We start from the raw sequence: 22,684 nt of genomic DNA on the forward strand, positions 1-22,684 counted from the left end.
TAGCTCACCGTGAATATTTTTGGATTGTGGATCCCATTTTCCATATGCTTTACACCTCGCCGAATTCTTCATTTAAAAATGCAGCATGCTCTCGACTGTCTCTACCCATTTTACGATGAAAATAGCATTGAAATCTATCGAATTTGGTGAAAGATGGAGTAAGATTCATGCGATAAGATTCATGGGAACGCTGCAGGTGAATGGTTATTACGACGGGAAGATTTTTGAGTTCAGAATTGTGAACAGAAAATATACTAGGAAGAATTGTGGTACACGGATTTCAGCCGTCTACCACATTTTTTTCCTGATTCCTATTTCAATTTCGATTCTCGGTTCCGATGTCAGTTCCGATTTCCAATTCTGATTTCAGCTCCGATTCCCAATTCCGATTTCAGTTCTTATCCCCGGTTCCGATTCTCAGTTCCATTTTTAGTTTCGATTCCCGATTCTAATTTCAGTTCCGATTCTCGAATGTCTAGTATTTATTTTTTTTAAAACCTTTTGGGCCCTTAAATATAAAAGGCCCGCATGCACGCATGCCCGTGCGGCATATTAGCAACGTGCCTATATTTACATATGCATGCTATTTTTGTCAACGAGCTACTACAGAACCCCCGTATGAATTCTCACGAGGTGCCACTGAATGTAACCCGTTTACGTAGCCAGACAATGGTTTAAAATGCACAAGATTTTTTCGAATTACAATTAATGTTCGTGATAAATTAATGTAACCATTTTTTTCAAATTCAAAACCAGGACATTTTCTCCAAAAAAATATTTCTAAACACTTCGATTATTAAAAACAAACTTCATATTCTTGAATGCTCTTATGGACTTTTGCACAAGACTAGATAAAATTTTACTAAGGGTAAAATGTAAGCATTTTATTCAACATTCAATTACGGCAATGGTCGCGTTACGCGCGCTGTTTAGTTTTTACGCGCACTGCTCGAAGCGAAAGCCGAGGACCTCAACCTTTCAGATAAATCGCTCGTCAAATCTGCACGTGTTGACAGAATCTGTCACAACAAGTGTCTTCCGATCTATGCGCACTTTTCGACAGTAAACCTATTGCTTCATTCGAAATTCTTTTGTCCAATGCACTTTTGGTATTATATCGCGATTGGCGATTTTGTTCTTGTAGAATACGTTTGTTTTGATTTTCTAACCTTATGTCCCATACATTGTTCTAACCTATACAATTTACTACTGATCAATCTGCACTCTCATTATATGTACTCACATTTTCATTCTTTTGATCGTTGACTGACATATTGCACATTTCTCTTAACAAGTGTGTTATTAGTTATTCTGTCATAGAATCCACTAGTTAGTTTGTTAGTAATGTAACGGAATATTATTTATGACATGCAGGTTTTTCAAGTTCGTAATATGGCTGTGTTATAAATTATTTTCAGGGATTTATTTTGTATTATTTGGAGCTTGGAAAGGTTAGTATTCGAGGCGTTATTCCAATAAGTTAATATGAGCGCGCGATATATTTTTATTTTATTTTGAGTTGATAAACAACTATGGCGATTATACATATATTGGGTATATTGAGAATATACCCCGCATCGCCTTGCGTTTCGCTGCCTCAATGTGAGGTGGCCCTCTCATTCTTTTGTCAAATGTTACTCCTACATATTTTATTACTCATAAAAATTATATAGTATATCCCAATTACATGTATTATAAATATTTTGCTGCGATACACCGATGCGGCGATGATCCAAAATACATATAAAAATAAATGATTGTCATTTTTGTATATTGAAACATTTCTTTTCTCTAGCTTTGGTCTCTGGAGTCGTGAGTTGGTGAGAGTTTCTGGTTGCCGCTCAAACTGATACATATTAAGCACATTATAATGAAAACCAAATTCTAATGTTCGCACTGTCTATCTGCACATTGTTTTTATGTTGAACAAGTTTTCAAATATTCTAATATTTTCCCTTTGGAAAAGTCAAAAATGACCACACGATTTTTCCCACACCGCTAACCCTATCAAGCTGAAAATATATATTTGTATTCATATTTATGTACGAACTTAGAATTGATTAAGGTTTCGGTTAGAATTCGTAAACCCGAAGTAGTAATTTTTTTAAAACAATATTTCAGAATATATTCATACGTCATTCTAAACAAAAATGTCAAAATCGTATGGAGATTTTACCGAAAAACGTGCAAAAACAATTTTAAGGCGAATGTTTGACATTTACGAACAAAATTTGCTGTGTAATGTAGATTTGATAGTCGGGAATAACAGGTTGGTGCTTTTCGTTGGTATTTGGTATTTGCCTATAAAGTTATGCTTATTTATATCAAACGACTTGCATTTTCCAGATTTCCGGTGTCCAAGTTGATCCTTGTTACGAATAGCGATTTCTTCAAAACTATAATAAACAATGCAACCAATGAAATCGTTTTGGAAGACAGTGACGAGATACTCGCGGAGTCTGTCAAGAAGACGATTAAGTTCTTGTACCTCGGTGAAATTGGTAAGAACACCGGTGAATGGAAACCGTGTGTTTTTAAAACATTTATTAACATATCCATGTCCAAATTTTCATTTCAGACTTGCAGCCACATCAAGCTGAGAACATTATCAAATTTTCTAAAATGATTCAGGTGCGCGAACTCGAAGAATACTGTTTATTGTATCTCGAAAAAATAACAGACAGTAAAAATTACACGTTCATCGAAGATTTTGCCGAACATCATGGATATTTGCAATTACTTGAGCAAACAAAAGCTTATATTGCGAAGAATTATTTAGAGGTACGCCTTTATGTTATTGCTTTATATCTCTATGTTATATATTTAGCATGTTGTATTTTGTATCGTGGATTTTAATATACATATGTAACTACAAAACCATTTTCGACTATAATAATGCGACCCGAACAAGTCCCAATTTCACCCATTTTCTAATTTGAATACATTTTTACCCCTCTTGTTAGGTATCTATTTTTTTTCCCCTCACAAAACACGCAATTTAGCTCGACAAAAAAAAAACAAATTTACAATTTTTTTTTCAAAACAAATTTACATAATAAATAAATCCCATTGGTATGCAGATAATCCAGGAAAATGAATTCCTGAATATGAGTTGTGAACGACTGGGTGAACTTTTACAGTCGGATGATTTAAATGTAGAAAGAGAAGAGCAAGCGTTTCAAGGATTGAAGATTTGGCTGCAAAAGAACTACGAGTCTCGGAAAAAGCATGTAGACACCCTGTTGAAATATATCAGATTACCTTTGTTGCCTGTCAAGGTATTTCCTGCTCCGTGACAAATTTCATATCATATTATATATTCATTATAATTATTCCAATGTTAGTTTCTAAACTTTCAGTTTATATTAGACGAAGTGAGACCACTCTGTTCAAATTCATTCACTTGCTGTGATATGTTTTTGAACACTTTCGATTATCATCATAATCTTGAAAAAAGACCTCGATTTCTGTCCTTAAATTGTAAACCTCGAAAGTGCAGCAAACAAACTATATTAATTGTTGGAGGACAAAATGATGCAGTATTTGTCATATTTATGTTAATTTCTTACAATCACTAGTATATGTAAGTTTCATTAATAACGTCCGTTTTGAATTTAAGATTGCAGGTAAAATTGAAGTTTACGATGTTGACAATGATAAATGGTCAAATTATTATAATTTGTACAATGAAACTGCTCATTTTGGGGCTGTGGTCTTGAATAACAAACTGATTACTATGGGTGGTGTTGTTGACGAAAAAATCACGAATAAGGTACCATTATTTCCATTAATAGATTTTGATTATCATTATTCCCGCTTCCCATAAATAGGTTGTAGAAAACGGAAGTAAAACAATAATGGCTTGTTTTGAAAAACTGTGGTACTCTTCTGACAAGCTCACCCAGACACCATTTAAAGGCTGATATTTGTATTTTTGTTTCAAATCTATAATTTTGTTATAAATCAGTCACTAATTAAATCAATCAGATTTTGGTTAGCTGTCTGTTTAGCCTACTGTTTTAGCTGTCACGAAAAATGGATTCCGAACCCAGGAGTCGTGCTTACTAGTTTTCGGAAAATATCGCAAGAGTTGTTTTCAACTTATATACATACATGTGGGTGGAATTCCTGAATAGATGACGCTATTCAGGACCACGATGGGATGTGGCGGTGGAATTGAAGATCAAACACGTGCGTTTTCAGTCATGTTGTTTATTAAAACGACACCACGCGGTGGTTTAACGACCAACCGCCCCCAGTGGAAGGTTAACTTCTACTCCCTGTAAAATAGCGGTCCTTTCGCGCCCTATGCCACTTTTTCATCCCCCCTCTACGATCGGTCGTAACATACCCTTTCACAGCCATAGCCCATACATCAGCCTTTCGTTCAATCCCAACACTACATACATATGTATGTAGGTTTTCTAAATATATATATTTTTTTTTGATTTTTAAATGCTTTTATGTAGGTGTTCTAAATATACATAGTTTGGAAAGTTCTTCGTCTACTTTAAAATTTAATTCTTTCAAACATTCATATAAGGCAGGAAAAGTATCAAAATTATTAGATTCAACTAGATGAAATCCAAAATTGTATTTTGCTATCGAAAGATGCAATTTTATCTCGCGTATTAAAAATTGTAATACTTTTTCCTTGTAATGATAAATTAACTTCGTTGCGCTCGGTAAAAAAATCTGCCAAAAATGCAAGTTTAATCAACCATGAAGGATTTGTTAAACTTCAACAAAAATTTGTCCTGAATTATTTTGTTTTGTTGAATTATTCAATATGAAGTAGAAGATCTTTAAATGTGTTGCTGTGTACAAAACCTTTCCAAATTGTCGCGGAACACCTATTCAGGTTCAGCTGAACACTGGTGTTCCACGGAACATAGTTTGGGAAACCCTGTGCTATATCAATAAGACTTCCCGATCAAATTCGAAAGTCGATGATTGCAAAATAATCTAGACATTCGTGATATCCGAATAGGATTTCATACAATTGACGGCTTCCGTCAATTGTCCAGATCCAATAAAATATTATTTTTACTTTTTGCTAATTTCACAGGTGTCTTGCTTTGATTTCGTCACAAAGGAAACAACAGAATTGCAAGCGATGCAAACAGGAAGGTCTTCATTTTCAGCCACCGTCATCGATGACCAAATATTCGTCATCGGAGGACGGTGTGATACGGGAGTTCTAAATTCCGTGGAAAGGTTATTTAATATTAATTTTTCTTTCCTTCAGTATTTAACGAGATAATTTTTCATTTTTTCATTTTTTTATCGTTTTAATTTTCTAACGGAAAATTAATAATTATAATTTAAAAAAAAAAAAAAATATATATATATATATATATATATATATATATATATATATATATATATATATATATATATATATATATATATATATGTATATACTAATTTATCAACGTGATTTTCGTGACCTCATCTCATCTTACAACCCATTTAAGATTTATTTTAATGTCTTAAAATTTATTTGAAATTCAATTCGTCATCTTCAAAAACATCTTAAATTCAAATGAGAAAATCACGTGAAAATTCTAATTTTATCACTAACTGATGATATACTATACATTTGCATAAATATAATATATTTAATGAGAATATAAATAAGTAATAAAATTAAAATGAATACTATGTACATAAATATTAATTTTACAGCATTTGTTTCACATAATATGCAAATAATGATACAGTCATTTCATTTCAGGTATGATTTAGTTACGAATACGTGGACTAAAGTGGCTGATATGTTGACAACACGTTATGAATTCGCAATAGCAGCTTTAGGAAAAAACATTTATGTCATTGGAGGTGTGAACAATATTAAATGTAGAATTAAAACCATGGAAATTTACGATACGCAAAATAATAATTGGACAACAGCACCACCAATGAAAGAAAAAATACATAATTTTTCAGTAGGAATTCATTGTTATATTCACAAAGGCCACAACTGATCGATTTATATTAATCAGCTTTAAAGACAAACACATTACAAAAAAGTTGTCTTCGCTGAATACCATTTGTTGCAACTTTCAGGCTGTCGCAATGGGGGACTACATTTATGCTATTGGAGGAACATCGATGGAGCGATTTGACATCAAGTCTCAAACATGGACATCGGTGGCCAGTCTTCCTCGAGCAAAGATAATGCACAATGCGATTGCTTTCAACGAGAAAATCATTTGCGTCGGTGAGTTTAAATCCAGTGCAAATTTATCTTCTCTACTGGATGTTGTGTGATCGGTTGCTACTTTAATTTAAACATTAATCAATGTGTGTTATATGATAATTATAGGAGGTTTTTTTTCAAAATCGACGGTGGAGTACGATCCAGGTAGAGACAAATGGACAGATCGTGGATCGATTACAGAAGCGCGCTGCCATTTTAATATATTAGCACTACCTATACCCATAATGAAGAATGAATAAATTTTGAAGTGAATATTCGAAAATTACGTATTTTATTTAAATTCTACACAATTTCAGACATCTACATATATGAGCACTCGACAATGTGCTTACTTACCATGTATGATACATAAGTTGTTACTACATATTTTCATCGATGGATGTAGTGGTAAACTTTCGTCGTGTTCCCAACCTTAAATGTTAAAAATCTTTGAAACAGTCTGCTGTGCTTCCAACCAATCGATTTATCTCAACAAAAGTTTTTCATATATCTCGTTTTTGGGAATAGTTTGGATTTCAATTTTAAGTATTATTAAATTAAACAAACTCTCAATATTTATTTATGACAGTTTAATTGGGTCTATTATGATAGATTTTGACTGATTAGTGACAATTCAAAGTCACCATTTCGCTCGAATTTCCCCATATATAACGCGCCGCGTTTTTTGTAAGTTAAATGTCATATCTAGAAGTTTAAGCTTAATACCAAGTTATGTATTAAATTTGGTAAGCATCCGTCAACCGGAAGTGGCAGTTTACTCTTGTTCGATTTTTCTTCCACTACTTTTTTCCACCCCTTAAACATGTGTGATCTTCACGAAAATATCCAAGTGCAATCCTTGTATCAATGTGAAGAAAATCAAAAAAAAATCATTTAATTTCATAAACCGGAAGTGGGATTTTTTCCACTTAGAAAAGTTAAAAATGTTGTCCTTGCACACCCCTGAACGTATCAAGCCGAAAATTTGTATTCTTTGTGTAATAACTTAGAGCTGATAAGGTTTTGGATAAAATTCGTAAACCAGAAGTATTATTATTTTTTTAAACAATATTCCATTATTTTATTGACCTTTTAAATTATTTTTATTTTCTTGATATTTAATGTGTATAATGATTATAGTGCTTTTAAGTAATTCGAACAAAATCCGACAACCGGAACTAGAACTTTTATCTTGTGTAAATTTCCCTATATTTGCGCTCAATTTGTATCGAAAATGCTCTCATAACCGGTATGTGTGTTTAATTATCCAATTTTGTTTTCTGACCTTATATACATAAGCCAGCAGTTTGGCTTAATGGTAGCGTACATAGAGTTTGCCAATTTTATCTGATCGTTGTTGAAACGGTTCCTGAAAATTGGCCATAGATCATTTCCGGTTGTCACAAAAATCTGGGTGTATAATTTGTAGAAATTATGCACAGAAATCTGAAATCTATAGATGTCTCTATAATTTCGTGTTTATTATGTGTATAAAAATTGTGCACAAAATCTAAAAATAATCCATAGATGTCTCTATGATTATTATATCTGTACTTGATTAATTATTGTATTCTATGTTTATTGAACGTACTGTGAACGTTGTCTGACCGTTCTCGTACACTCGTCGCATTGGAGCGATCTGTAATGACGAGTGTACATTGATTGTAATAAAAAAATATATTCCTCAAATACATAGATAAAATCATGGGATAGTTTATGTATGATGTTTTAATGTGTGAAGTATCAGAAGACTTATGTACACCATTATAATCTTCATCTCGATGTTGGAAGTTCTACATACATATGTAGCTCGAAAACTGTGGCAAGGTCCTTTTGAGTTTAACTTTTAATTTGCTACATTGCTTTTTGCATGGTTTATTTAGTTGATCATAAAAACTGAACTGTACTTCCAAAACGTCACTGATTCACTTCAAAAGCAAGTAAAACTATAAGTAATAATAGCAATTTATGAATTAAGTCAAATTAAAATAGTGCTTTTGCAACTGAAAATTGACCTTCGCCACTTTTTTTCATTTATAATAAAACTTAAAACAACAGAAGTGTAGTTTTATAATGTACATGAATATCAATTAAACGTAAAACATATACATAAATAAACTTTTTTTAAGATTATAAAAAAGATTAATACTTCTAAAGGCCGTAGTATAATACATTTAGTCAAGAGGGTGCAAAAAAACAAGGTTTGGAGATTTTGTGTGTTTATTATTGTGCAAAATATGATAAATACATACATATACATATTATATCAATCAATTTTAAAATGAATTTATATTCAATATGGAATTACACACTGAATTATTTCTTCAATTCGTCCATCTTCGCCATCATATTAGTGCAACAAATTGACATTGCGGCCATTTGATTCGACAGTTGATAAACAGTATTGGTGAGATCTGCTAAAAGCTATTTATTTATTTATTTTTATTTTATTTATAGAAAAATCAACAGACAACGGGATTTACATAGATATGTATAAAAAAACAAATAGTAAATATAGTATAATATATATGTAAAATCCGAGTCAAATTACAGATTTTTACAAAAAATATAAAAAAAAAATGAAAAAGATAAATATAAGGAAATCAAATTAAAAAGTAAAGAATAAAGGCATGACAAAATATGTAGAACATTGCATAATTAAACTATAGTATTAAAATATTGGGAAAAGGTTATAAAATAGAATATAAGAAGAAATTGAAATTTACAAATATAAAACAAATGAAAAAGGTAAATACAAAATAAACAAATGAAAAGGAAAATAATGAAAGCTATAATATGATTAAATAGCACATTACATAACTAAACTAAAGTATAAAAATATTGGAAATATTGGAAAAATAGAATAGGAGAGGATATGAATCAATCGGTCAAGATTCTCTTGATGTTAGACCTGAATTGATGTAGGGAAATACCAAATAGATCAATCTCATTCAGCTCTCCGTTAAACATACGATAAACGCGCTGCAGATAAGAATATTTTTGGGAATTATTATTGAAAGGATCAAGTGAAAAGAGTGCAACGCGTCTAGAGTACCGTACTGGGATTCTGAAATTAACCTTATTCAGTAAATCAGAACAATCAAGGAAACCATTTGAGCTTAAAGAAGAATATAGCATCAGTATGTCGTCGCCTGACAGAAAGATTGTTAAAAGAAAGGATTTTTAAAATGTCGGAAACAGTAGAATGGGTATAGGTAGGAAAAAGGTAGCGTAAGGATTTAATAAATTTAAGTTGAACTTTCTCAATACAATTAATATGGGATAAATAAAAAGGTAATTGAGGCAAATTCAAGGTGAGACCTTACAAAGGAAAAATAAAGTAATTTAAGTACATACATACATGCTTTGTTGGTAATAAAAGAAATATGTTCAGAGAAATCTAGTTTATTATTGAGTATTACACCAAGATCCTTAATAGAAGATGACGTGTTAAGGATTGAATGATTTACATAATTGATAGTGATTGTTTTCACACTCATTTGCATCAGATTGTTACGGGGACGAGTAGGAGATGGTATAGAATAGTCACAGATTTCATAAAATGATTATATTCTTTAAATAGCAGTAAATATAAACGAGATTAATTTTCCAATTTGTATTACAAGTTACTAGTCTCGAAGTGCTACCACAAGTTACTAGTTAGAAAGTTTTATCGCAAGTGAGGTTCAATAGATCTAACATGAGTATTTATACAAAAAATAATGATAAGTTTTAACCAATGACATCATTTTGGTAAATAACAAAGTGATTAAGATACAGAGCAACATCCGTGTGTAAGACAGTTTTAGTATTTGATTTATGTATTATCGAGACATTATTGAGTAGATACACAAATAATCATAAAGATAAATAGTGATAATAATATTTGAGGGTTTACACGTGTCGTGAGACAAAATGCAGCTATAGCAATAAAGATTATTTAAAGTAATACTTTGGATTTCAACAGGTCATTGACTGTGTCGTCTAATATAACAATCGTGTTAGAAACTCGTATAAATTATAATAGATAAGAGTTAAGTAGATAGGATTGAACAGAATATGTAACTGTAGAGTCCGGGAGCAACAAAGATATTGAAAGTCTCATAAATAATGAGAGATAACTTTAAGAGAAAACATCATAAGTAGTTAAAAATTAAACGGATGTTCAAACTTAAGGTTAAAGAGTATTATACATAAGTATATACAAAGGCTGTAAGATCATACCACATAACAAGATATACTTGATGCATTTTTATCAAACATACACACGCATGTTGAAAACTTGTTGGATAATTGAGCGTCGCATTCGAAAAGTTAGTGGTAAGTTGCGGTTCACTTGAGGAATGCGTATCTTTGAGGAGACGAAAGACACAGTCGTCATTGATTAATTGAACCAACCGTTTAATTGTGTAATTGCGAGATAAATGCCGTATTGATATATCGAAACGTCATCTAATGAAATGTTAGTGTAAATGCTCGAGCAGCCGCTTAGGGGCGCCACTAGTGAAGCAAGCCGATCAGAGCGACAGCGTGATTGTAGGCCAGTCCTCACACGCACGCTCATTAATGCTTGCGCAGATACCGCAAAATTGGGTCCCACTGGCCTCCATGATTTTAAACAAATGTCACATTTGTGTGGTTTAATCCCAGAATGTAATTTTTTATGTGTCTTGAGGGTAGATTTTTGAGTAAATGATTTTAAACAAATTTCACACTTGTATGACTTTTCCGCCGTGTGAGATCTCAAATGTCTGACAAGTGTATATTTATGAATAAATGATTAAAAACAAATATTACATTAGAACAGCTTCTCTCCAGTGTGTGATCTTTTGTGTAATGGTGCTTACGGACTAAACCAACGACGATTTTGGGCCAACTTTTTTAATCAGCAGGATAAAACCAGTAGCGTACAAAATATTGAAATAAAAATTAAATTAAAAAATTGAAATTAAATATCAAAATTAAGCTAAAGAGCGAGATTGAGCTAAAATTAGATCATCGTTGATGTTTTGAATTACGACGATACGCATTTAAAACCAGAGAAATATTATAATTTCTCTGATAACGAGCGAAAAAAAATCTTGATATAATTTTTTAAAGTCGTCACGATATGTTACTGTATTTCGACGTCGATGATCGATAAAAAAAATAATTCATAAAAAAACGCGGTGTCGGTTGTCGGTGATTTGTCAAAGGGTTTTTTTTTCTTTCGTCGAAATAAAATTAATAATCACACATTATCCAATAAATTTTACCTCTGAAATTATTTAATTACTTGATTTATTACGACGAGAGAAACAATTGAATTTTGATATTTAATTTCAATTTTTAAATTTAATTTTTATTTCGATATTTTGTACGCTACTGGTTTTAAAAGTTGGCCTGTGGGCCGTTCGTTGGCTTGGTGCGTACGCACCATAACACGAGTTCGGATTTATTGGGAAATGGTTTTAAACTAATTTCAGTATTTTTTCGGTGAATTGTTGGTAGTGAAGGCTCATCGTTCCAACAAAAATTCTTCAGTCTTGATCTTCAAGCCATCGTCTAGCTTCAGTTGAGACGTTTCGTGGCTTCGAAGACAAGCTTTTCGAAAGGCGATCAACGATTCCAGATCGGTTTTACACGGCAGACACACCGCGTCTGGCAACCCATCGCCTCTTCTAACCTGCAAGATGAAATGAAAAAAAAGTAGGATTGAGCGGTGAGAAGAGTTTGGTCCACAATAGTTGTAACCTGTAACCTGTAACCAGCACCGACCTGAATTTGACAGTAGGTCCGAATGTTTTGCTCCAGACGCTCTGGATGAAGATCGCTCTGGAAGATGGAAACGGCAGACTCGGCCGGAGCTGGTCCAAGACAAAGCCTGCACTCCATCGTCCCTGCACTCACCGTCTCCATCGTGACAGCAACCAGACGACTCGACTTCGCCTCGCTATTTTTTTTTGGTCTAAATTTGGCACTAGTTATACCAGGGAAATATTAGGCAACAAATTATTTGGTTGCTTTATAATTCCAAAAGTGGTCTGTAAAACGGTTCGGTGATTACTAGTCAAATGTGAACCAGTCACAGGACAACCGGTCACACTAAAACTGGTCACGATAAAACTGGTCACACCCTAAAATCGTGTTTACGTGTGACCAGTTTTCTCGTGACCAGTTTTAGTGTGACGGGTGATCACGTGTGACCGATCTAGAGCGACCGGTTGTCCTGTGACTGGTTCACATATGACTAGTAGTCCGTTTACCCTGTAAAACAATGAAAAATTTATCAGTTATTAATTATAAACTTGATCAGTAACTTATTCTAAATAATCAGTAGAATATAATAAACGATCAGTAATGTATTCATTTTTGTTCAGTAAATAATTATTTAATAATAAAATATCAAGTATCAAGTATACATATTTACATATATACTCGATACTTTATAATATATTGTGGCGGCTCGCTATACGACATGGTCGAGTTTGGTCACCTTCGTGCGAGTGGGGACCAACTCGATTATGTTCGGAGCTAGCCACCTCACTCTGCCTTCAGCTGTCATAAATAAAACACATTTGCATTCAACATGCCAGTCGTCTCATTCGTTCATCCCCCATAACTGGAAGGTGACCAAACTCGACCATGTCGTATAGCGCGCCGCCACAATATACGTGATAATTGCAATATATACTTGATACTTTATATTGTAATATTTATATAGAAAAGAAATAAAATAAAAACACAAGCTAATAGCTTTTTCATTTCTTTATTGAAATAATGCAGTAAAACAAACAAAAAAACAATTTCGTTATTGCAATTAAATATTTACACAATAAAACATAAGCGAAGCGAATTTGAAAGTCGAGTTAAATTGCCGAGCACATAGCGAGTGACGTGCGCGTCCTGGTGCGTACGCACCGAGCCAACGAACGGCCCACAGGCCAACTTTTAAAACCAGTAGCGTACAAAATATTGAAATAAAAATTAAATTAAATATCAAAATTAAGCTAAAGAGCGAGATTGAGCTGAAACGAGATCATCGTTGATGTGTTGAATTACGACAATACGCATTTACAACTAGAGAAATATTATAATTTCTCTGCTTACGAGCGAAAAAAAATCTTGTTATTGTTTCTTAAAAGGGATCCCAATCATCAATTTCTTCCAGTATCTCTGCAGTAGTAAAATTGTATAATATGAATAAGAGAAATTGCGTTTACATATATCATATTCCAGGGAAAAAAAATCAAAGTCGACGGAGTCGTATATGACCCTTTGGGATAATGACACATATTTTTTTCCAGAGAATGCAAATAAGCAATAAGTCCTACTGTATTAGAAACAAAGATAAATAAAAAACTTACGTATGTTTTCTATTCGACATATCTGCACCTAGTAAAGCGTTCGATGTTGTTCCGTCAAAACTCCAAAAGGAACTGATTTAATTTCGTGTGACTTTCTTAAAATTCATCACCAACATCTAACCAAGCGTAACGAAAGATTTTACGACCGGCCTGAGTGATCCCTTTATTTTAAAACGCAAAAGTGTAAAATGCCGTGAACGACCGCTTTGGCATACATCGTGTAAGTTCGGTTCGGTGATTACTAGTCAAATGTAAACCTGAAATGTGAAAAAACTGGTCACGAGAAAACTTGTCACACCCAAAAATTTAAAATTGGTCACACAAACAAAAATATTCTCAAATACTTTTTATTTACGAAATTTTTATTATTATCGACTAGACATATGTTCGAGCCAAAGCCCCTCGTGGCCGTGGCCGTTGTTTGTGGTCTTCGCCAAGAGTTCGCGGGCATTTTGGCAATCGCTTTTGCGTTTTGACAATCACTTTGACAAATCACAAATCTTAATTCACCTATAAATGTAAATGTACAGCGGGGAGGTCTATGAAAACACTGATTGTGTACTTACACTAAGAGGATCCTTTATTTATGTTCACTTGTAACAATAGTAATTATTAGAGGTAGGATAGTCACAGTGCTATCCATTGTTCGGCATACCTTTAACAATGCATTTACAACCTTTGAACAATACACGGCCCCCTCAGGCTCCGGTGACTAGTAATTATATGTAAAAAAGAAGGTCGTTTTCGTTTCTCAGCTTCGGACGTTGCCATATTATAATATATATATATTCAATTGTAAATAGGTTTTTGAGCTCTTTTTCCTATTAGGCTGTGCATTAAAATTAGAATAATATAATACTATGATTACTAACCAAATAAAATAAAACAAAATTGTAAAATAGAAAATGATCAGTAGATCAGTAGCTATTAAAATAGATATAATATGTATTGTGAACATAATTTCGTAATAATAAAAAGTATTTCAAGCAATCAAACCAAATAATATATATTCAAGAATATGTTTATGTATAATGTGTTGAAAACATAATAAATCTTTACTTATTTATTACTGTGCATAAAAGGTTTTTTTTTAATTTTGTCCCTGTAATTTAGATTTAGGTACATATATATTTTAGAATTTTTATGTTATGCATTTGAAAGCAGCAAAATCGTAAACTTTGTGTTTGTTTTTAACAATACGGATAATCGTGGTTCTATTGTACATACATATTACTTACTTATCAATACATTGGTAATTAAATCGGTGATAGTCAGCAACTCGAAACAATATCACTTGTACTATTCCATATTTTTCACTTCTCATATTCAACAATTACTCAATTTACTCATATTCAACAATTAGCAATGTTTTATATATGTATGTACGAAACATGAAAATATAGGTCTGGTGCATGGATCTTATCTCAAAGCTACGAACTCAATTGCTCCCGATGAAATATAAGCGATCAGGCTCGATGGCTGCAGTTTTTGACGGATTAGTGTATGTATGTATGTGGGGGCACCGAGGAGTATCCCAATGATTCACTGAATGTTGTTGAACGCCAATTTTTTTTTATATTACATATATTCAAGAATATGTTTATGTATAATGTGTTGAAAACATAATAAATCTTTACTTATTTATTACTGTGCATAAAAGGTTTTTTTTTTAATTTTGTCTATATGTTGTTATATGTTTCGTTCACATTTTTTTTTACAGATTACACGTTGCAGTTCTTTATACCAGTGCTTCCCAAATTGGGGGTCACGACCCCCTGGGGAGCCGTATGATTTCTCGTGGAGAAAATGTATATATATATTTAAGGAAATATTTCCCAAACTTGAATGAGGATGAAAGGAGCATTTGGATAAGAACACCATTTGCCAAGTCCTTAAAATATGATCATATTACATGGACAGCCCAAGAAGAGTTGATCGATATCAGATCAGATAATTTGCTTGAAGTGGAATTTAATGTATTGTAAGTATTTCAGAAAGGAAGTAAATTTAATGGAAAGTGTTTAACTTTTGAACAAATCATTTAATGGCATTTCTTAATTACTAGCTCTGAAATCTGATACACAAACGTGTGAATTAAATTAAGAAAGTGTGAGACATCAACATATTTCCATTGACGAAGACATTATGAAGAAGCTGGTCGCAGCTATCGCATACATAAGCTTAATGATAAAATCGGTTAAATATTAAAGATAATCTTCGTGGTACATACATATAATTACAACTATGTATATTTTAAAATTAAAAGATTCATGTACATATATTTATCTGATATATAAATTTTCTTCTAATTAACTAATGTACATATAATGTTCTTAAAAACCCACATTTCCACCGAAATCATTTTCGGTGCCAACTTTCACTTTGACGTATGGATTTCATATGCCATCACTGAGTGTGCCGTTTATAAATTGCCGTTGTGGATTTTGGCGTCTTCGAGTTTGTGTCACCGAGTTTACGCCTGCCCGGTTTTTCCCCAGTATGCGTTCTTTGGTGTTTCTTGAGGGTGAATTTGAGAGCAAATGATTTTAAACAAATATCACAATTATATGGTTTTTCCCCAGTATGAGTTCTTGTGTGTGTCGTGAGCCTCTTTTTTTGAGGAAATGATTTTAAGCAAATGTCACATTTATATGGATTTATCCCGGTATGAGTTTTAATGTGTTCAGGGAGATACTTTTTTTGAGAGTATGATTTCAAACAAATGTCACATTTATATGGTTTTTCCTCAGTATGAGTTTTTTTATGTGACGTAAGGTAGGCATTTTGAGCAAACGATTTTGAACAAATGTTACATTTGTATGGTTTTTCCGCAGTATGAATTATTTTATGTCTCGTAAGGCAGGCTATGTGAGAAAACAATTTTGAACAAATGTCACATTTGTATGGTTTTATTGCATTATGAGTTGCTATGTGCATTCCAAGGGAATATTTTCTAAAGAATGATTTTGAACAATAGTCACAAGCGTATTGTTTTTCCACAGCATGAGTTTTTTTATGTTTTATAAGGCTGGCTTTATTAGTACACGATTCTAAACAAATTTCACATTTATTTGATTCTACTCCCATGTGAATTAGTTTGTGTTTTACACATCTACATTTTCGAGTGAATGATTTTAAACAAATGTCACATTGGTATGGTTTTTCCCCATGAGTTTTTTTGTGTATCGTCAGTTGTGATTTGTAAGTAAACGATTCTGAACAAATATCACATTTATATAAATTGTCCTTCATCTGATCATTGACATGGGTGTTGTTAACGTTTGGTGGCGAATTAACTAACATCAGACTCATTTTCCAATATTAAATCTTCTTCTGTCTTGATATTTAGATGCCTGTTTAGCTTCAGTTTCGAAATTTCATCATTTCGAAGACAAACTTTTCGAAAACTAATGAGCAATTCCAGATTGTTGTTACAAGGACGACATATCGTATCTGGCAACTTTTCGTCTTTCTTGACCTGCAAATACGAAAGGTTTATATTAAAATTAATTCAGATGGCAAACCGGGTAATTTAACCTAACTGTTCAAATAAACCGAAAAATCCTGGTTAAAATAAGGACTGAAGCCACAATTAAAACTTTTCTAGAAACACTAATATTAAATATAAATATAATCCACAACGAAATATGTACAGTAAATTATTCCATTGCAAACTGCTTTAAAAATTTATTTCACTTCAGTATGTAAACGTAATCGGAAATAAGTAAACTCGGAAACAAGAGTGCTAAGCGATCTTTCGTCAATATTTAAATCTCGAGATTGTGTAATTGATTGTGATTGAGTTAGACTTATTATACCTACGCTTATTAAACCAGCTGTTTATTAAACGGAATTAAAAAGTGATTACAAATTTCAACAATTTATCGATTTAATACATACATATATTCAATTTGGATTCTTTTCGAATATTATGGATTCCGTTTATTGTGAAATTCACGAGATCGTTAACATACATTTGTTTGGCTGGCTTTATCTTTAACATATTGATCAGATTCACGAGGTAAATGTGAGGGTAAACGACCTGCAGCTGACAGCAGGACCAGCAAATGTGACCGAGGATTTCCATGGATGGAGACGAAAGCCTCGGCTGGACCAGAAGACAAGCAGAGTCTGCACTGCATTGGGAATTGACGCTCGATACAATTCATCCTCTAGTGAAATTTGGTCTAAAGAACACAGCTCAAGTCGTCATGGTTCGGTGATTATTCCGCACACTTCACTAAAATCCCGATCACGGAATATCTGGCACCCATACGAAATATCATACTAACGAGAGTTCGAGTGCCAGATATACAATATCCGCGATTTTCGTGGAAAAGTAGGAAATTTCAACTTTTTTTTAGGCTTTTCCTCTTGTTCCTGTTGTATCCTGCTCGTGCAAATTAAGTGAGTATGTACTGGTCTCCCTTTTGGCGCATGCAAAATACATGGCGCATGCACACTTTCTCTCAGTAGGTTGTTACCTTCTAAGTACGAAAGGTCGATTGCGGAGATCTTGTCGTCACTAATTGAGGGGTGCGGGGGGCTTAACTAGCGGGGAATTGAAAAAAACGCCGACCGCTGCATCGTAGGGAAAAAAACCTTTTTTTTCCCAACTTCCCGCTAGTTAAACCCCCCCCCCCCCCCCCACACGTTTAGAAAAGCGGTTTATATTATAAATACCGATCATCAAATTTAAGCATATTAACAATATAATATGAATTAGTGAATAAAATAAATTTTGATAACACCAAAACACGAAAAATTCGATTTTAGATTTATTAACTGTAGTTTAGTTTATGTTAATGAGCTAATAATTAATGGATTTAGAGTTAGAAAACTAAATTGAAAAGAATCATCGAGACAAACTTGGTGAAACAAGTGAACTTGGTCAAAAAACGTCGAGCATTTCAATTTTAGAACAAAAATGTGTGTTGACCAGTGTCCCAGTCTATAGAAACTCATTTGTGTTTTGCATATTACTTATAAATAATGAAATAATACTTGTCGAATTAATAAAATTGACATACGATGTAAACATTATAGAAAGTAATATTCGCACTGGCAGGAAATCAAAATGCCAGCTATTGATCCGATGTCTGGTAATTTCAATACTATATATAGAATATATAGAATGTGTCCCATAAATAGAAATGTCTCGGGTTGATTTTGATCTGATTGATTGATTGAATGATCTGATTTTGTTGTTTATTTATAATCTTTTACTTATACTGTAAAACATGAACTTTTGTAAGATATGTTTAAAATATTAACCAATGCCTGAAATTTCTAAATCATCAATCAAATTATAAATCGTGATTTATTTCAACGCAGTAAGGTTTCGAAACATATTGAAGCTGTCACAAGCATACTTATGTCTGTAAATAATCATAGTAGGTACTATAACTTTGCATCACAATAAAACATTTCGTTATGATAACATTGTTTTCTGTTTAAATATGGCGATTCGGTGATTACATCCCAAATGTGAATCGCTACCAGCCTAACCGTCGCTACAAAAATCGCTCGCGCGGTGTCCTGTCACACGAAAATTCGTCACAAAGGAAAATTGCCCAAATATTGCTCAAAACTGCCCAAATCTCGTAAAAAATGGCATTTGCTAATTAATATTAAGTTGCAGATATGTCGAATAGAAAACATACGTAAGTTTTTTATTTTTACATATTTTTTATTTATCTTTATGTTTCTAATACAGTAGGACTTATTGCTTATTTGCATTCTCTGGAAAAAAATATGTGTCACTAGCCCAAAGGGTCATATACGACTCCGTCGACTTTGATTTTTTTTCCCTGGAATATGAGATATGTAAACGCAATTTCTCTTATTCATATTATACAATTTTACTACTGCAGAGATACTGGAAGAAATTGATGATTGGGATCCATTTTAAGAAACAATAACAAGATTTTTCTTCGCTCGTAAGCAGAAAAATTATAATATTTCTCTAGTTGTAAATGCGTATCGTCGTAATTCAACACATCAACGATGATCTCATTTCAGCTCAATCTCGCTCTTTAGCTTAATTTTGATATTTAATTTAATTTTTATTTCGATATTTTGTACGCTACTGGTTTTAAAAGTTGGTAATATGTATACTTGATACTTGATATTTTATTATTAAATTTTACTGAACAACAGTTATTTACTGAACAAAAATGAATACATTACTGATCGTTTATTATATTCTACTGATTATTTAGAATAAGTTACTGATCAAGTTTATAATTAATTACTGATAAATTTTTCATTGTTTTACAGGGTAAACGGACTACTAGTCATATGTGAACCAGTCACAGGACAACCGGTCGCTCTAGATCGGTCACACGTGATCACCCGTCACACTAAAACTGGTCACACTAAAACTGGTCACGAGAAAACTGGTCACACGTAAACTGGTAAACGATTTTAGGGTGTGACCAGTTTTTTCGTGACCGGTTGTCCTGTGACTGGTTCACATATGACTAGCAATCACCGAACCGTTTTACAGACCACTTTTGGAATTATAAAACAACCAAATAATTTGTGGCCTAATATTTCTCTGGTATAACTAGTGCCAAATTTAGACCAAAAAAAAATAGCGAGGCGAAGTCGAGTCGTCTGATTGCTGTCACGATGGAGACGGTGAGTGCAGGGACGATGGAGTGCAGGCTTTGTCTTGGACCAGCTCCGGCCGAGTCTGCCGTTTCCATCTTCCAGAGCGATCTTCATCCAGAGCGTCTGGAGCAAAACATTCGGACCTACTGTCAAATTCAGGTCGGTGCTGGTTACAGGTTACAGGTTACAACTATTGTGGACCAAACTCTTCTCACCGCTCAATCCTACTTTTTTTTCATTTCATCTTGCAGGTTAGAAGAGGCGATGGGTTGCCAGACGCGGTGTGTCTGCCGTGTAAAACCGATCTGGAATCGTTGATCGCCTTTCGAAAAGCTTGTCTTCGAAGCCACGAAACGTCTCAACTGAAGCTAGACGATGGCTTGAAGATCAAGACTGAAGAATTTTTGTTGGAACGATGAGCCTTCACTACCAACAATTCACCGAAAAAATACTGAAATTAGTTTAAAGCCATTTCCCAATAAATCCGAACTCGTGTTACACAAAAGATCACACACTGGAGAGAAGCTGTTCAAATGTAATATTTGTTTTAAATCATTTATTCATAAATATACACTTGTCAGATATTTGAGATCTCACACGGCGGAAAAGCCATACAAGTGTGAAATTTGTTTAAAATCATTTACTCAAAAATCTACCCTCAAGACACATAAAAAATTACATGTTTAAAATCAGTTTCTAAAAAATCTCACCTCGAGGAACATAGAAAAATGTGACATTTGTTTAAAATCATTTATTCACAGAAGTACATTTTTGTCACATTTGAGATGTCACACGGGGGAAAAGCCATACAAGTGGGAAATTTGTCTAAAATCATTTACTCAAAAATCTAACCTCGAGAAACATAAAAAAATTGCATACTGGAATAAATATAAAAAAAATTGTTATATAAATACTGTTAAAATTTTTACATTGTGGCTGCATGCATGCATTTCTCATGACATTTCTTCTCATTGCAGTTTATTTAAATAATTTTGAGAGTAAAGGTAATTGAAAATTAAATACACAAATCTATTGTTTGGCTTGCGTTATATTTATTGGATGAAATTTTGCTACGTCTATTAACTGAACTTTGCCCGCGTCACCAAATTTAGCGAACATGCCCTGTACGCGGTTGCTTTTTTGCGGATTTTGCTATCGCGTTTTCGACTATAAATATAAGTTGTAATATTTTATAAATTATTTTAGCCTATATTGAATTTTTTTGACTGCTGCCATCTATTGAATTTGGTAAAGTATACATTTAGTAATATTTTCAACCAAGTTATAAAATTTTAACACAATAGACGGCTCTTATACAGGTTGGAACTTCCAAGACATCTATGCGTGTCTCAAAATCAATGGTCATATGTAAAGAAAAGACGGATCCATTGTCAACTTAATTGATAATTGTCAACCCCACAAAGGTCTTTATTGCCAACGTATGTTTCGTTCCAGATTTTAAGTTATTATTGTCTTAGCCCCACGCACATTATTAAACTATTAGATATTGTTTTAACTCCACTTTTAACGTTTGCCATGGTCTTACGACTACAATTTATTGACTTCTCCCCTAGCATACTTATTACTTAACCCTTGTAATTCACACATATGTTTATTACTATTAAGTTTTATTACTTCTTCCCCCAGATTGTTATTAAAATACTTTGTTTCAAAATTAAACTCTAGTTATTTTCAGATTTAGACATATGTATCCATGCTCTGTGATTGGTTAAATTGAATATGTATCCCGCAAATTGAATAAATACCTCTGTCGACCCTTCATTTAACCACTTGTGGTGGCACTTCGAGACTAGTAACTTGTACATTAATGTCGTTTATACTTACTGCTTTTTAAAAGAATAAAATCATTTGACAAAATCTGTGACTATAATATTCTTATATACCATCTCCTACTCGTCCCCGTAACATAAAATTGGTGGCAGCGGTGCGGATAAAGCTGAATAACTGGACATCACTACTAAACGAAGGAACAACCGTTAGATTGATGGTGGATTTTCATCCTTCAAACCCAGCAAAAAATCCAACTACCAGAATCTCTAAGCGGAGACTTCAAACTTGCTACGGAACGAGACTCATCAATAGCAGAGCCTGAGGATACATCACAAGTCCGTGTCGCAGAGCCAACACGTACAAACACTACTTCATCTTGGATCCGAGCAAAATCCAGCAGCAAGCAGTACACAAAGAGAAAACGAAGATTTTTCACAAAGCCAAATGAAGAAATTATTACTTAAGTAAGCCATTGAAATCTATTGCCCAAACTTTTCCCCTGATTGGCACTTTGACGTTTCTCGTTGTGCCGCATTCCGTTGCATGTTTCTAGTTGTACTTCACGCAGAAGCTTGAGCTCCAGGCCTTCTTTTGCGGTTCGGTCTCGGCCTTCCGCTATCAAACGAGGGAAAACATCATACGGCTTTGAAGTTCCTGCTGTCAGATTTAGTCAGTATTCGGATCCATTCATTTGGAGAGCATGTCACAGTTGATCTTCGACTTTTTCTCC

The 22,684-nt window shown here is 33.3% G+C and overlaps 3 protein-coding genes and 1 long non-coding RNA gene across 14 annotated transcripts; 2 read left to right on the top strand and 2 right to left on the bottom strand.

The window, feature by feature from the left end:
- Positions 1-893: 893 nt before the first annotated feature.
- LOC143922904 (kelch-like protein 1) lies at positions 894-7,919 on the top strand. Of its 9 annotated transcripts, none has more exons than XM_077446306.1 (12): positions 939-1,109; positions 1,796-2,042; positions 2,122-2,269; positions 2,347-2,501; positions 2,579-2,781; positions 3,081-3,278; positions 3,345-3,539; positions 3,620-3,772; positions 5,069-5,217; positions 5,738-5,948; positions 6,070-6,223; positions 6,329-7,919. In XM_077446306.1, exons 3-12 carry the CDS (start codon positions 2,151-2,153, stop codon positions 6,460-6,462), a joined length of 1,671 nt encoding a protein of 556 aa, XP_077302432.1. In that variant the 5' UTR covers positions 939-1,109; positions 1,796-2,042; positions 2,122-2,150; the 3' UTR covers positions 6,463-7,919. The 9 variants fall into 9 exon arrangements, with proteins under 9 accessions (XP_077302437.1, XP_077302439.1, XP_077302433.1 ...); XM_077446310.1 differs by having other exon boundaries at positions 943-1,109; positions 3,360-3,539; XM_077446308.1 differs by having other exon boundaries at positions 943-1,062.
- A 1,674-nt stretch (positions 7,920-9,593) lies between these two features.
- On the bottom strand, positions 9,594-12,145 carry LOC143922915 (uncharacterized). The gene is made up of 2 exons (XM_077446327.1): positions 11,960-12,145; positions 9,594-11,867 (listed from the first exon to the last, which is right to left on the bottom strand). Exons 1-2 carry the CDS (start codon positions 12,098-12,100, stop codon positions 11,700-11,702), a joined length of 309 nt encoding a protein of 102 aa, XP_077302453.1. The 5' UTR covers positions 12,101-12,145; the 3' UTR covers positions 9,594-11,699.
- Positions 12,146-15,578: 3,433 nt separating this feature from the next.
- On the bottom strand, positions 15,579-17,725 carry LOC143922700 (uncharacterized). Its single transcript, XR_013261629.1, has 2 exons — positions 17,591-17,725; positions 15,579-17,026 (listed from the first exon to the last, which is right to left on the bottom strand). It is a non-coding gene; the product is annotated as an uncharacterized LOC143922700 (long non-coding RNA).
- Positions 17,726-20,124: 2,399 nt separating this feature from the next.
- Positions 20,125-22,037, top strand: LOC143922909 (uncharacterized). 3 transcript variants are annotated; one of them, XR_013261664.1, is made up of 3 exons: positions 20,125-20,322; positions 20,415-21,602; positions 21,860-22,037. XR_013261664.1 is itself a non-coding variant. In XM_077446320.1 (2 exons), exons 1-2 carry the CDS (start codon positions 20,182-20,184, stop codon positions 20,580-20,582), a joined length of 309 nt encoding a protein of 102 aa, XP_077302446.1. In that variant the 5' UTR covers positions 20,125-20,181; the 3' UTR covers positions 20,583-22,037. The 3 variants fall into 3 exon arrangements, 1 of the variants encoding a protein (XP_077302446.1); XR_013261665.1 differs by having other exon boundaries at positions 20,415-20,844; positions 20,977-22,037; XM_077446320.1 differs by having other exon boundaries at positions 20,415-22,037.
- Positions 22,038-22,684: the final 647 nt, after the last annotated feature.

This window comes from Arctopsyche grandis, chromosome 2, assembly GCF_051622035.1.
Source record: "Arctopsyche grandis isolate Sample6627 chromosome 2, ASM5162203v2, whole genome shotgun sequence".
Taxonomy (NCBI): Eukaryota; Metazoa; Arthropoda; class Insecta; order Trichoptera; family Hydropsychidae; genus Arctopsyche; species Arctopsyche grandis.

Bases quoted from the DNA above. Each gene is read 5' to 3' on its own strand.
- LOC143922915 (XM_077446327.1), bottom strand. From the start codon at position 12,100: ATGGAGACGGTGAGTGCAGGGACGATGGAGTGCAGGCTTTGTCTTGGA. The intron at 11,868-11,959 runs GTCGGTGCTGGT...TTCATCTTGCAG, and splicing joins GGACCTACTGTCAAATTCAG to GTTAGAAGAGGCGATGGGTT.
- LOC143922909 (XM_077446320.1), top strand. From the start codon at position 20,182: ATGGAGACGGTGAGTGCAGGGACGATGGAGTGCAGGCTTTGTCTTGGA. The intron at 20,323-20,414 runs GTCGGTGCTGGT...TTCATCTTGCAG, and splicing joins GGACCTACTGTCAAATTCAG to GTTAGAAGAGGCGATGGGTT.
- LOC143922904 (XM_077446307.1), top strand. From the start codon at position 2,151: ATGTCAAAATCGTATGGAGATTTTACCGAAAAACGTGCAAAAACAATT. The intron at 2,270-2,346 runs GTTGGTGCTTTT...TGCATTTTCCAG, and splicing joins TTGATAGTCGGGAATAACAG to ATTTCCGGTGTCCAAGTTGA. The intron at 5,949-6,069 runs GTAGGAATTCAT...TGCAACTTTCAG, and splicing joins AAAAAATACATAATTTTTCA to GCTGTCGCAATGGGGGACTA.